Source organism: Cynara cardunculus (assembly GCF_001531365.2).
Source record: "Cynara cardunculus var. scolymus isolate 2C chromosome LG 15, CcrdV1, whole genome shotgun sequence".
Classification (NCBI taxonomy): Eukaryota; Viridiplantae; Streptophyta; class Magnoliopsida; order Asterales; family Asteraceae; genus Cynara; species Cynara cardunculus.
The window spans coordinates 4,266,824-4,279,499 of NC_037542.1; the positions used below are offsets into that span (position 1 = coordinate 4,266,824).

The 12,676-nt window shown below is 33.7% G+C and overlaps 1 protein-coding gene across 1 annotated transcript; it reads left to right on the forward strand.

Moving 5' to 3' along the window:
* Nucleotides 1-991: 991 nt before the first annotated feature.
* On the forward strand, nt 992-6,060 carry LOC112528722 (protein OBERON 3-like). The gene is made up of 2 exons (XM_025139753.1): nt 992-2,957; nt 5,489-6,060. The coding sequence occupies exons 1-2, from the start codon at nt 1,145-1,147 to the stop codon at nt 6,037-6,039; spliced, it is 2,364 nt and encodes a 787-aa protein (XP_024995521.1). The 5' UTR covers nt 992-1,144; the 3' UTR covers nt 6,040-6,060.
* The last annotated feature ends 6,616 nt before the right edge of the window (nt 6,061-12,676 follow it).

Consider the following 12,676-nt stretch of genomic DNA (forward strand, 5'->3'; position numbering starts at 1 on the left):
TTAAAATAGTTATTGAGTTCTAACAAAATAATTAATTATTATCTTGATAAAAATTTATATTATTAAACCAAATATAAATTCATTAATCATTGAACCTAAATTAAATTATAATAAAAAATTTGAATTAAAAAATCACACAAAAAATGAGAAATTTTAAGTAGTTAATTTGATACTAATATCGATATATTTTTGTCATATGATATCTTATAATTTATATTTTATTCAAAAATAAAAACATTATTGTTTTTTCAAAATTACATAAGACCATATTATAACATCAATCGGGATAAAGAATAAAAAGAAAATCATAATATATCTTGCTAAATTGCACGAGTACTTTTCTAGTATAAAAATAATAATACACTCTTCTACTTTCTCTGTCAGGAGAAGGAATAAAAAAAACTCTTTAACATTTAATTTTAATTTTTTATTTTGAAATTTGAAGATTTTTTATTATTTTTCTCTTGCTTTATTCATTTTAGAGAAAATTTTAGAAAACCTATCGGAACAAAAAAAGTACTTTAAAATCTCTAAAATCTTCATTTTCTACATCGTCATTGAGAACTTATTGGAGATGCTTTAAATCATTGTTTTTGTATTTTATTCAACGGGCTTATGTCAACAATGACAAGCAGAAAAAACTTTACAATGTCTGGAGGTCTCAGGTTCGAATCCAAGGGGGAATAAAAATCCTCTTGTAGCCACGGAGGTTCAAATGCGGTGACTTCGGGCTACTTGTAAAACAGGTGATCGCCCTGAGATTAGTTGACTCGCATAACGGGTTGGATATTCAGGTTAATAAAAAAAGCAGAAAAAACTTAAAATGTGAAATGATTTTATTTAAGGACTTCAAATACAAATTAAAAACGTTGAAGGACTGAAACAGAGTAATCCATAATTGAGGGACTAATTTTGTAATATCAGTCGAGTAATAAGATTCTCTCCGTGTGCGGCTCCGAAGCCATTACATTCACACTGTACGGAGAGAAAGCAAGAGAGTCATGGCGAATTGAACAATTCAAAGAGGGCAAAGGGGGTGGAGAAGCCAACGAAGGAATCAACCCTTCAATTTCACTTCTTTTCTCACCTCTTTACAAGGTATAACTCTTTAATTTCTCTCTTCTTCTGATTTTGGTGGATCATTATGTTAAAAGATAGAGAAAATTGCTCAAGTGATGGTGGTAATGGAAGCAAAACCTCTGAACCGAAGCTGACACAGATAGGGTCTGAAGAAAATCGAGGGAATCCGGATGAAAGAATTGGGTTTTCCGATAAGGGTAATGGGTTTTGTAGAAATTCAGACCAGGGTCTGGAATCAAAACCCTCGAAATTGGGAATTTCTCAAGAGTTGACTTTGAGCTATCTGTGTGATAATTCGAAATTGGCTTCTTCGGATAATGGTAAAAGTGTACTGAATTCCTTTGATACAGTTAAAGGAAAATTGGTTGTTTCTGAGGATCATAATAATCATAACCAGGATGAGAATAGGTGGGTAGAGAGAGACTTTCTGCAATTGTCAGAGAATTCGTCAAAAAGAGAGGTTGAAGATGATGAAATTTATAGAGTGAATAGAGATAAGAAGCCAAAGTTAGAAACCCTTGACCTATCTCTAGCTTTGCCTGATACTTCTATGTCTCTGGCTGCATCGAATCGGGTTCAAGATGGTGATCCTTCGGTGAGTTTGAGGCCAAGTAGGAGTTTACAGTCTTTAGGTAGGTCAAATAGTAACAACACTCAAACTACCTTCTCCAATGATTTCACAACTGGTTCCATGTCGTATTCGTATTCACATCAGTTTTCACATAACCCAAGTTGCTCTATGACTCGAAATTCTACTGAGAATTACGAGTATTCAATGGGTAGTCATAGGAGAGATTGTGACCAGATATGGAATGGTGGGGAGGGCACTAACGGGTCGGTTCATAGCCGGTTTAGGCCTGTAGGTGATGGTGGTGTTGCATTGGTACAAGCTAACCGGACCAATTCTGATAACAATCTTTCATTTTTCCCATCTGAACTGCCGGCAAGGATGAAAATGGACACACAATCGGGTGATTCAAGGGGGAGAGGTTCTGAGAACACAAAGGGGTTGGAGGGTTTGGATTTTGGAAGGTCACGTAAGCTTTCTAGACCTGAAAAGATTCTTCGAGAAATTGTATCTGAGTCTATTCCCACAATGGCTCAAGTAACGCAAGAGCTTCCTGAAGAAACATTCGAATCCACAAAAGATTATTTGAAGAAACTGATCTCGATTCCTGAAAAGAGAGACGAATTGGTGGGGTTGCAGCTTCGGCTCGAGAGAAGGTCTGATCTCACCAGTGAAACACTCTCAAAAGCAAATGAAAACCAACTTGTGCTTTTGGTTTCTATAAGAATGGGCCTCGAGAGCTTCTTATCCAGCCAAACCCGCCTTTCGACAAATGAACTTATCGAGATCTTTTTATTCGAAAGGTGTAAGAATGTGAATTGCAAGAGATTATTGCCTGTTGAAGACTGCGACTGCAAGATTTGCTCCACAAAGAAAGGATTTTGTAGCGAGTGTATGTGTCCTGTTTGTCTAAACTTCGACTGCGCCAGCAACACCTGCAGTTGGGTTGGGTGTGATGTATGTGGTCATTGGTGTCATGCAGCTTGTGGTATTCAAAAGAATCTAATAAAGCCCGGTCCAAGTTTGAAGGGGCCCGCGGGGACAAGCGAGATGCAATTTAACTGCCTTTGTTGTGGTCATGCTTCTGAAATGTTTGGGTTCATTAAGGATGTTTTCAAGGCTTGTGCAGTACAATGGGATTTGGAGACATTAATCAAAGAGCTTGATTGTGTTAGGAAAATCTTTAGAGGGAGTGGAGATTTTAAAGGGCAGAAGCTTCATATGAAGGCCAGTGAGTTGATATCAAAACTTGAGAACAAAGTGATGTCCCCTTCAGAAGTATGCAGCTTCATCCTTCAATTCTTCAACTGTAAGTCTCTTATTGTGTTCTTTTTTTTTTCCTCAAGTTTGACAACATTCTTTCTGCTTATCGATATACAAATTATAGGCTTTTTTGTTTCAAGCGACTTTGATGCATGGATATATCTCTTACTAGTTGTAGGCATTACTTTTATTTCTCAGTTTTGATAACTAGTTGTTTCGAACATCCTGTATGTCTTTTTGTGGTTGTTCATGTTAGCTCACGTTGAGTTTTCGTTTCTTGAAATTGTACTTCATTTCCATGGAAACTCTACTTTTTACGCCTCATGAACATTGCAAAATGTTTTGAATCAGATGTGCCATACAAATTGCAACCATCCCTTTTCTGAAAGTTTTTCCTGAATAAAAACTTACCTATTCTCCCCTTACGAGGTAAATTGGTGGTATCAATTTGAGTCTACAAAGTTCCTCGATTTGGTGTTTTAGATATTCGAGTTAAATGCTGCTATTTTCATGGGGCGGAGCGGAGGGAATAACAAGTTTCATCTGGGCTATGAATTTCAATGTTTCTTTCTCTAGTTAAAAGATCAACATCATCAGTGATATCTATTTTAGTGGAACAAGATTTCTTGATTTTTGTCGTTGTTTGTATCCTTAGTCAAACGTTGTTGTTTTTATGGTACAGAAGGAGTATGTTTGTGTTATACCCATACTAAGTGGTTGGTCAATCTTGGTGGTGCCTAGTTAGGTCTGTTTGAAAGTAAGTCGGTTATAAGGGGAGTTGGGGTAGCTTCGGATTAAACCAAAAGAAATTATACTACTGTGAAACCCGAAAGCAAACATCAAGAGATACGTTCACTTAATACGAGACTGCTTTTTGCAATCCACATTGTTACCAATTTGTTGCTTATAATTTGCATGTTTCAAGTCACATTCCAAAGCAAATCGAGTGTCTGTTTAGCATTGTAAGTCAAACAACAGAAGTTCCCAATTGCTTCAGCACATTTCTGAGTTGATGTAGGACTCAAGATTTATGTTTTCTGTGTCTTTTTTCCTTTTTCTGCTGCTTAATATGTGCTAGTTGTGATTATCCTTGTCCTTTTCGCTCCCACCCATCCCAAACCCTGCTTTCGATTATCGGTGCTATCTGTAATATTGACCATAAATAATTAAAAATATCCTTGTTATCTACTTCTAACTTGGGATAATTTTTTTTTGATTAACCTGGATATCCAACCCGCTATGCAAGCTGACTAATCCCAAGGCGACTACCTGCTTTGCAGATAGCCCAGAGTCACCGCATTTGAACCTTCGTGGCCACAAGGGGATTTTTATTCCTCCTTGGATTTGAACCTGGGACCTCATGGTACTTTTGACCTTTGGAACCAAGCTCAAACCAATTAGGCACCACCCTTGTGGTTAACTTGGGATATTTTTACTCCAAGACAAACATACTATGGCATCCACTAAACAATACCATCAAAATTATCATTTGATGGCGTGGATGTCATGATGGTGGTTCCCTTGTCCTACTCTTTTATCTTTTCATTGTTCTGCAAAAAGGGTATGATGCCATCAATTCTGCAGCCACAATGGGGCAGGTGGGTGGTGTCTGGAGTAGAAGCTAGACTTGCAATCGTTCTGCAACCTCCTCCTACTTTCATTATCGCACACTACCATACCGGCCCGTCAAATGGTAAGTTTGATGATATATTTAGGGGAGGGGCATTTATTAGACGAGAATCTCAAATTTTTTGAAAATTGTGAAACCAGTCAACTGTGTTGTTTCATATTGTGAAATAAGGGTTGGGTTCCAATGAGAAGAAGAGTTAAGGTGAGAAGCGTAAGAAGGGATATACACCCTTGGATGCACATTAGGATGGGATGCACCAGATCATTCCCCGTATCAAGTGGGATTCATTGGTGAGTTTGAGATTAAAGGTGATAAAGGGTCCAGATCTCTTCTTAAGCTTCTCACCTTCTCTCCTCACATCCTTCGCCTGTGAATAATACATGTCATAAAAAATACATGTAAAAAAGTTTCACATCGTGAAACAAATAAATTGCAAAATATGTGATACCTTAAATCCCAGCCTTAGATGAAAAATATCATGTGAAACAATACATCGAGATTGGTTCTCACGGGTTTGGAACATTTTTGTGATGCACTGGATCAATCCCCGTACCAAGCGCCAATCATGGGTGGGTTTGAGATTAAAGGTGATCAAGTGTCCAGATCTCTTCTTACGCTCCTCATCTTAACTCTCCTTCTCACAAGATCCTTCGTCTGTGAACTAATACATGTTATATAAAATACACATAAAAAGGTTTCACATTGTGAAGCAAATAAATTGCGAAATATGTGAAACGATACCTTAAATCCCAGATGAAAAATATCATGTGAAACAATACATTGAGATAGGTTCTTACAGGTTTGGAACATTTTTGTGATTCTCATATGATTAGCCCCGTACTTTGCAGATGCCATATATTTACCATATCTGAATTGTTTGCATTTAACGTGTTGCGAATAGTTGTTATTCAATTGTGTTCTAATTTACGATTGTATCCTTTTCATAGCCATAGACACAGACATCACGTCCGAGTATCCCGTCACCAACTCGTCCTTAAAAGACGCCATCCCGCCATTGAAACCTCACCCGTTGCAGCAAACGTCCTTCTACAACATGGGATCTTCAAATAGCAGGGGAGATAAAGAAAACAGTCTCAAAACTCATCCCCACATGATGAATTCCAACAAAATGATGATCGAGGACGAATGGTCCGTGAAATCGTCAAAGAAAGACGCATTCGACAGCGTGGAAAGCCTCGTGAGAATTAAAGAAGCGGAAGCAAGAATGTTTCAAACGAAAGCCGATGAAGCAAGAAGAGAAGCAGAAGGGTATAAACGGATGATCAGGGTAAAGATCGAGAAGTTGGATGAAGAGTATACAGAGAAGATCGGGAGGTTAAATTTGCAAGAAACCGAAGAACGAAGAAAGCAGAAAGCGGAAGAGGTTAAGGTTTCGGAAAACGATCATTGCGAGTATTACAAGATGAAGATGAGAATGCAAGCAGAGATTGCTGGTTTATTGGAGAGAATGGAGAAAACTAAACAGCAATGGATGTGATCTTAAAATTCTTCCATCTTTTCAAGGATTTGGATTCAAAATTGTAGGATTGATGACTGTTTTTTTGTTGTAATCTTGAGGAGTTTTAAGTTGTTTTTGAATCTTTATTTTTTGATTTCTGGATTCTGACGATTTCGAGTTTTCTATTTAACTTTGTTGCATTTTGATGCATATCTGATTAGGTTTTACAGTGTTGTTATTTTGAATAATTCTTTTTCTCTTATTTTTATATTTATTTTGATCAGTAACATGCTGATTTTGTAACATTTAATGATCTTGATTAATTTTTAAAAGAAGGTATTTTGGTCATTCATCTATGTTTCATTCCAATTCTAAAACTACATTTTGGGAACTAAACAGACAAATTCCAATTACTTCAATAAATTCCATGCCAATATCCGCCAACGAAATAGACGGTCAAACCTGATAACATTTCATTCTAATTCCTTCAAAGTTAAATTCCTTTAACGGATTGTATTACATCCAAAAATATTTTGCAAACCAAACGCCACCTAAGATATCAATTCCAATCTCAACGGCTTACAATTAGGATTTTTGTTTTCCACCAGTGCCAACCACTAAAACTCGAATTTAAACTTTGATATGGTATTATAACCTCTCATTTTTCCGATAATGATACCAAATTGCAGCCAGGGCCGTCCCTGGGGGAGGGCGACACGGGCGTACGCCCAGGGCCCAAAAATATCAGGGGCCCAAATTTCTTCTTAAAATATATAGTAGTTTAAAAGAATTTAGTAAATTAACGAAACCAAAAAACTGTAGCATATAATAAGAGAGAAAAATAATTTAATAGATAATAAGGGCCAAAAAATATATCAACTAATTACATTGGAGAAGAAAATAAAAAAAGTTAATTGGTCATTCATTATATGTTATTGTTTATTGCCCCTCTAATTTTTTTTTATCTCCACCAAGATCCAATGATATTGGCTATTGCTATCTCTATATGCTTCACTATTTTCGTGCTTCAACAATTCAACGTTAGATAGTTTTATCAATTTCTATTTTTATTGACTATTGCTATTTGGTTATGCTGTTCTAATTGTTTTTGTTGACTATTGTTATCTATTTTTGCTTCTACATAAAATATTTTACTTTTTTTTAGACAATTAATCTATTGTTCTTATGATTTATGACGTGTTTCATGGTTTTGTGATTAATCAATAAATTTTTTCTACTAGATGTATTTAGTAATGTCCCTTATATATGTCATGTTCCATAAACTTTTAATATCAAGATCTTATTTTAGTTGAACAAAAAAAGAAGGAAATATAATTTAAATATTTTCATCAATTGTTTGACTTATGTATCTTTCATTGGGATTCTACTACACCACAAGATTCTATTTAAGTGTTCAAACAATCATTTGTTGAGTTTGCATATTATATGTTTAATTCATTATTTATTTTTACTAGATTTTAATAGATCATCTTTTCTTTCATATTCTTATTGATCTTCATTTGTCTACTTGTCTAGAAGACTTTGATAATCATCTTTATTATTGATCTCTCATTGACCTCACAATTATTTCATTAACACGAATTCTCTTTTTRTATCAAAATAACACATATTTCTTGTTATAAAGTAAAAATTTCTTACGTYTTATAAAAATTTATCAACCATWGTTTATATACTCTTGGTTTAAAATTACCTAATAAGAAGTACGTAAATTTAAATACTCTCTTATATATCTATAATAAAGATAAATAAGATTTATTTACTCTGTAAATTATTAGCATTTTTTGTACTCAATTTTATACTAATGAAAAACATTTATTGAATTTTTTTTTCGTACTTACCGAAGGTCACTACAAGAAAAGTGAGATTTGACGATGCGCCTTTTAGCGATAACATGTGTCACAAGTTATAACAACGACATGTGTCACAAGTTATATACTATTTCTAATGATAAACGGACTTTTAGCGGCAACAAAAGTGGTTGCTAAAAGCCTTGTTTCTTGCAGTGGGGCCCCTATTTTTATGTTCGCCCAGGGCCTAAAAAATGTCAGGAACGGGCCTGATTGCAGCACAAAAACAAATAACAATCATAGCATGCTTAATAATCTTATACTACCTTATAAAATAGATGTTATAAAAGTCTTAAAACAAGTTATTACGCATAAATTACTACTTATTCTCCAGGTCATGGTTCGTAATAGAGTTGTTTCATGACCACAAGGGTGGTGCCTGATTGGTTTGAGCTTGGCTCCAAAGGTCAACAATTCATGGGAAGCTTTTGTTCAACAAAAGAACCATGGGAAGCTTGAATCCGAACTATTTTTTCTTGAAATTTATCTCTGGCACTTCACTATATACTCAGAGAGTGGTGTTGATATTGTTTAACAGTCGAGAAGACTTCTTGCGCATGCATCTGCTTCATTTGAAAATACGATTTCAAAGTTATTACATGAGGTAAGATGACATTCAAAAGGAAGTACGAATTTATGGTTTTGAATGCAATCTGAATCCTAACGTTGTTATCTTCCTATGCAGTCACTTCTGCTTGTGACATCATTGAATCTTAGCGAACCTCTTGATCTGAATATGTTATAAATGGTACCAAGGGAACCTCTTGATGCCTTTTCTAATCCCTTCATCTGAATATCTGTTTTACTCATGTTATGTCAGGTTTATTATTTGTTGTTGAAAGTAGAGGGTTAATATAAGAACTGAGTTAATCGATCCTATCACTAGTGTTGGTATAAATTGTCTTGTTGACTTGTTGTTTAGAAGACTTTGATCATTGTACTTTGACCTCTCATCAATACACAGTGGATACTTTTTTGATTTTGTAAAATTGATTCGGCAGGGAGTTATAATGGATATGGACACTACGTCTCTTCGCAGATCATTCAATATTTCATCAAGAAACGCTTCTACATGGAAGAAACCTCGATTGGTAACCGAAGAGCCAATGATTATTTGCAGTAATAATAATCCCAATGGTTATAGTAGTTCCATTGTTCAAAGGCAGCCGATTTCGACCGATGAAGGAAAGAACCATATTGAGGCTTTATCTTGAACTTGGTTTACGGTGCTTGAAGTGGTTGTGTATCTCACAACACGAGCTGACGACAACCATGCAACACCTGTATGAAAGTAAGCACCTAGCTTGTTATCGCAAGAAATACACGATAAAAAACCACTGATGAGGAACAATCTATTTTGGACTATATTGTTTTCTAGTTTCTAATCTGTATAGGCTTAAGTTCTTACCAGATTGTTTGATTTCTGTATTTTGGAACTGATTTTACTGTGTTGTTTCTTTGAGATGGTTATTGGATAATGAGATCTTCTATTAATCTATTTGAAACGGCTAAATAGTGCTTGATACAACATTTTATTTCCTTGAAATGGTTACTTGGATATGGTTATTGTCAAAAGTGTCAGGAGGTCTAAGGTTCGAATCCAAGGAGGAATAAAAAAAATCCCCTTGTGGCCAGGGAGGTTCAAATACGGTGACTTCGGACTACCCGCAAAGCGGATGATCGTCATGTAATTAATCGACTTACTTTGCGGGTTGGATATCCAGGTAGAAAGATTACAGTTGTTTTGAGCACTTCCTTTTTCTTCTTGAAATCTGAAATGAAGGAAATCTAATGTCATTCTACTAAATTGGTTTGATGCATCTTAACCTTTGTTTTGACCTCATTATGACGTTTTATAGCGTCAAGGCTTGGGTTCGCCGCCACGTTAACTACCGTGACTCCATTCTAAGGCTTGATTTCATTGTAACACACTATAGTTCATTACGATGTGTTATGGCACGTTACAACACGTTATTTTATAAGGTGTGAGATTTTTTTAATATATAATTTAAAGATAAATAATAATTATGTACGAGATCTAAGACTTAAATAAATATAAAAAGAAAACTTAACAATTAAAAGCCTAAATAAGCAATTACTTACTCTCATTCCCATACAAGAAGAATCAAACACGAATTCTTTGAAAATTGAAACGAGAATACCTCTGTTTTACGAGAATGCGAGAACATTTATAGACCTCCAAATTATTTAACGTATAATTAAAATTAAAAGAAAATAAACTAATTAATTAATGATAATCATGTGATTTCGTATTTATCTGTCATTTTGGTGACATCATTATCTCTAAAATCACATACCGAAAATATTTTAACTGGTATCAAAAAATTATCACAACAAAATCACATAATAACCAGACAGAGTGATGAATGTAGACGTTATCAACGCGGGTTTTTGATTATCACAACATTATCACATCGTTATCACAACAAAAATCACAAAGTTATTAGATGATTATCACATCAAAATCACATCATAAAAAGTCTTCAACTTATCAAATCATTATCACATTATTATCACAGCAAAATCAGATAATTATCACGATATTATCACATCATTATTGACAACGTACGCATCGACAGAAAAAGTCTCTGATGATAATAACAAAATTCAAGAGATAAGGATAACAAAAAATTATGGATAAATACTAATTAATTTTCATTTATTCTAATTTTTATTATATGTTAATTAATTTGGAGCCTAGAAATGTTCTCAATAATTAGGATAATTATAGAGTTCTAACAGAATACCTAATTATTATCTTTCTAAAAAGTTATATTATTAAACTTAAATTAAATTTCTTTTGTTACTAAACTTAAATTAAATTATAATTAAGAAAATTTAATTAAAAAAAATTACACCAAAACACAAGAACTTTTAAAAAGATTAATTTGATACTGATATCGATATTTCTTTTTAAAAACTTTATGATATTTTTAAATTTATATTTTATTAAAAAATAAAAACATTATCGTTTTCTTAAAACCACATAAAAACGTATTATATCATAAAAAATGAATAAAATAAAACATTGAAATCAAGATGTGTTTCGATACATTGTACGAATACCTTCAAGTAAAGATAAATGTAAATTTTAGAATAAATAAAATATTTATTTACAAGAAGAAAATGACAAAAAGAAAAAATATAATGGTTGAAAAAAGTCAAAAGGAAAAGAACAAAAAAAAAGGTGGTGATAAAAATATGGGAAACAAAGAAGACGAATAACAAGGGAGGACGCCCCTTGATTTTTGGTGTTACAGAATTTTTGTCAACATCCCAACCCCACTTGCACTTTAAAATGACAATTCTACCCTTACCATATAATATTCTGTATTCTAAAAATAAACCATCGATACACGTACCTTACCCTAATAAATTTATATCATTGGTCCCTAGGCTTTGATTATCTTTTCGGTTTTGATATCTAAAATCTATTAACTACACAAGTGGTCCTTATATTTGTGTTTCATGACTCAAACAAGTCCCTCGAATTGACACCGTTAGTCAAATGGTTGTTAAGTCGGTCATGTGTCCCTTGCATGAGGGGTAGTTTCATCTTTTTAGTGTTTTTATTATGTTATGTTATATATATATATATATATATATATATATATATATATATATATAGGGGAGCGATCAAATGCAAACCACTCAATTTGTACAAACCGTGCAAACCGCATTCAACCAATCATAATTTTTCATTTTGTTCATTTTTTTGTAATTATGAGATGTTGATTAATCATTTTTATTGTGGAGGGTGTTAATCATAGATATTATCATCTTCATTATTTTAATTTTAGAGAAATACATGAAACAGTTTCATTAATGTTAGATAAATACATGAAACAGTTTCATTAAGTATTATATGAAACAATTTCACAACCATATACGAAACAACTTCATCAAAAAAAGTATTATATGAAACAATTTCACAAGATTAAACAATTTCATGAAAAAATTTCATAAGATTGAACAATGAAATCGACAGATGAAGGTGGTTTGCACGGTTTACACGGTTTACACAAATGAAGGCGGTTTTCATATGATCACTCCTCTCTTTCTATATATATATAGAGAGAGAGAGAGAGAGAGAGGGTTAAACAAGAACAATAATTAAATAAAAGAATACGAAAACGGTCAAATCACATGATAAATCACATGTGATTTTACACTAAAGGGCAATACAAAGGTATGCAGGCGACGTGGCCCGCGACCTAAATGTTTTAAAAAAACCGCCATAGCGTGTTATGGCGTTGAGGCGTGGTCTTGCTGCCACGTTAACCCCCTTGGCATGGATATAAGGCGTGGAGCTTATTATGGCACACCATGGCGTGCCAAGTGATATGGCGTTATAAGGTGTGGAAAGAAAGTGGCTATTATTAAAACTTGAATATGAGCAAGTGTAAATATAACTTTATAGTTTATACGGGACAAATACTTAATCAACAAAATGGGGAAAAAAACCCATAAACTACTTCTCAACATACGAAAAATGTTGTTCGATTACTTTTATTTGTTGTTCTTGATTTCATTACCTTGATTACCAAGCAGGAACTGTAAACATTGACTTATTTTGTATATTTGATATCATTTTTGTAAACTTTGTATATTTGATATCAAATTATCAATTCATGGTTCTTTTGTTTATCGTTTTATATGAATTTAAATTGTTAATAACTTAATCATTATTATTTAAGACACCGGCATAAACACACACACACATACATACATATATATATATATATGTAGACTTGGGATCATGTGAGACCAGCCTGTTTTCGTGAGAC

Bases quoted from the DNA above. Each gene is read 5' to 3' on its own strand.
- LOC112528722 (XM_025139753.1), top strand. From the start codon at position 1,145: ATGTTAAAAGATAGAGAAAATTGCTCAAGTGATGGTGGTAATGGAAGC. The intron at 2,958-5,488 runs GTAAGTCTCTTA...TCCTTTTCATAG, and splicing joins CATCCTTCAATTCTTCAACT to CCATAGACACAGACATCACG.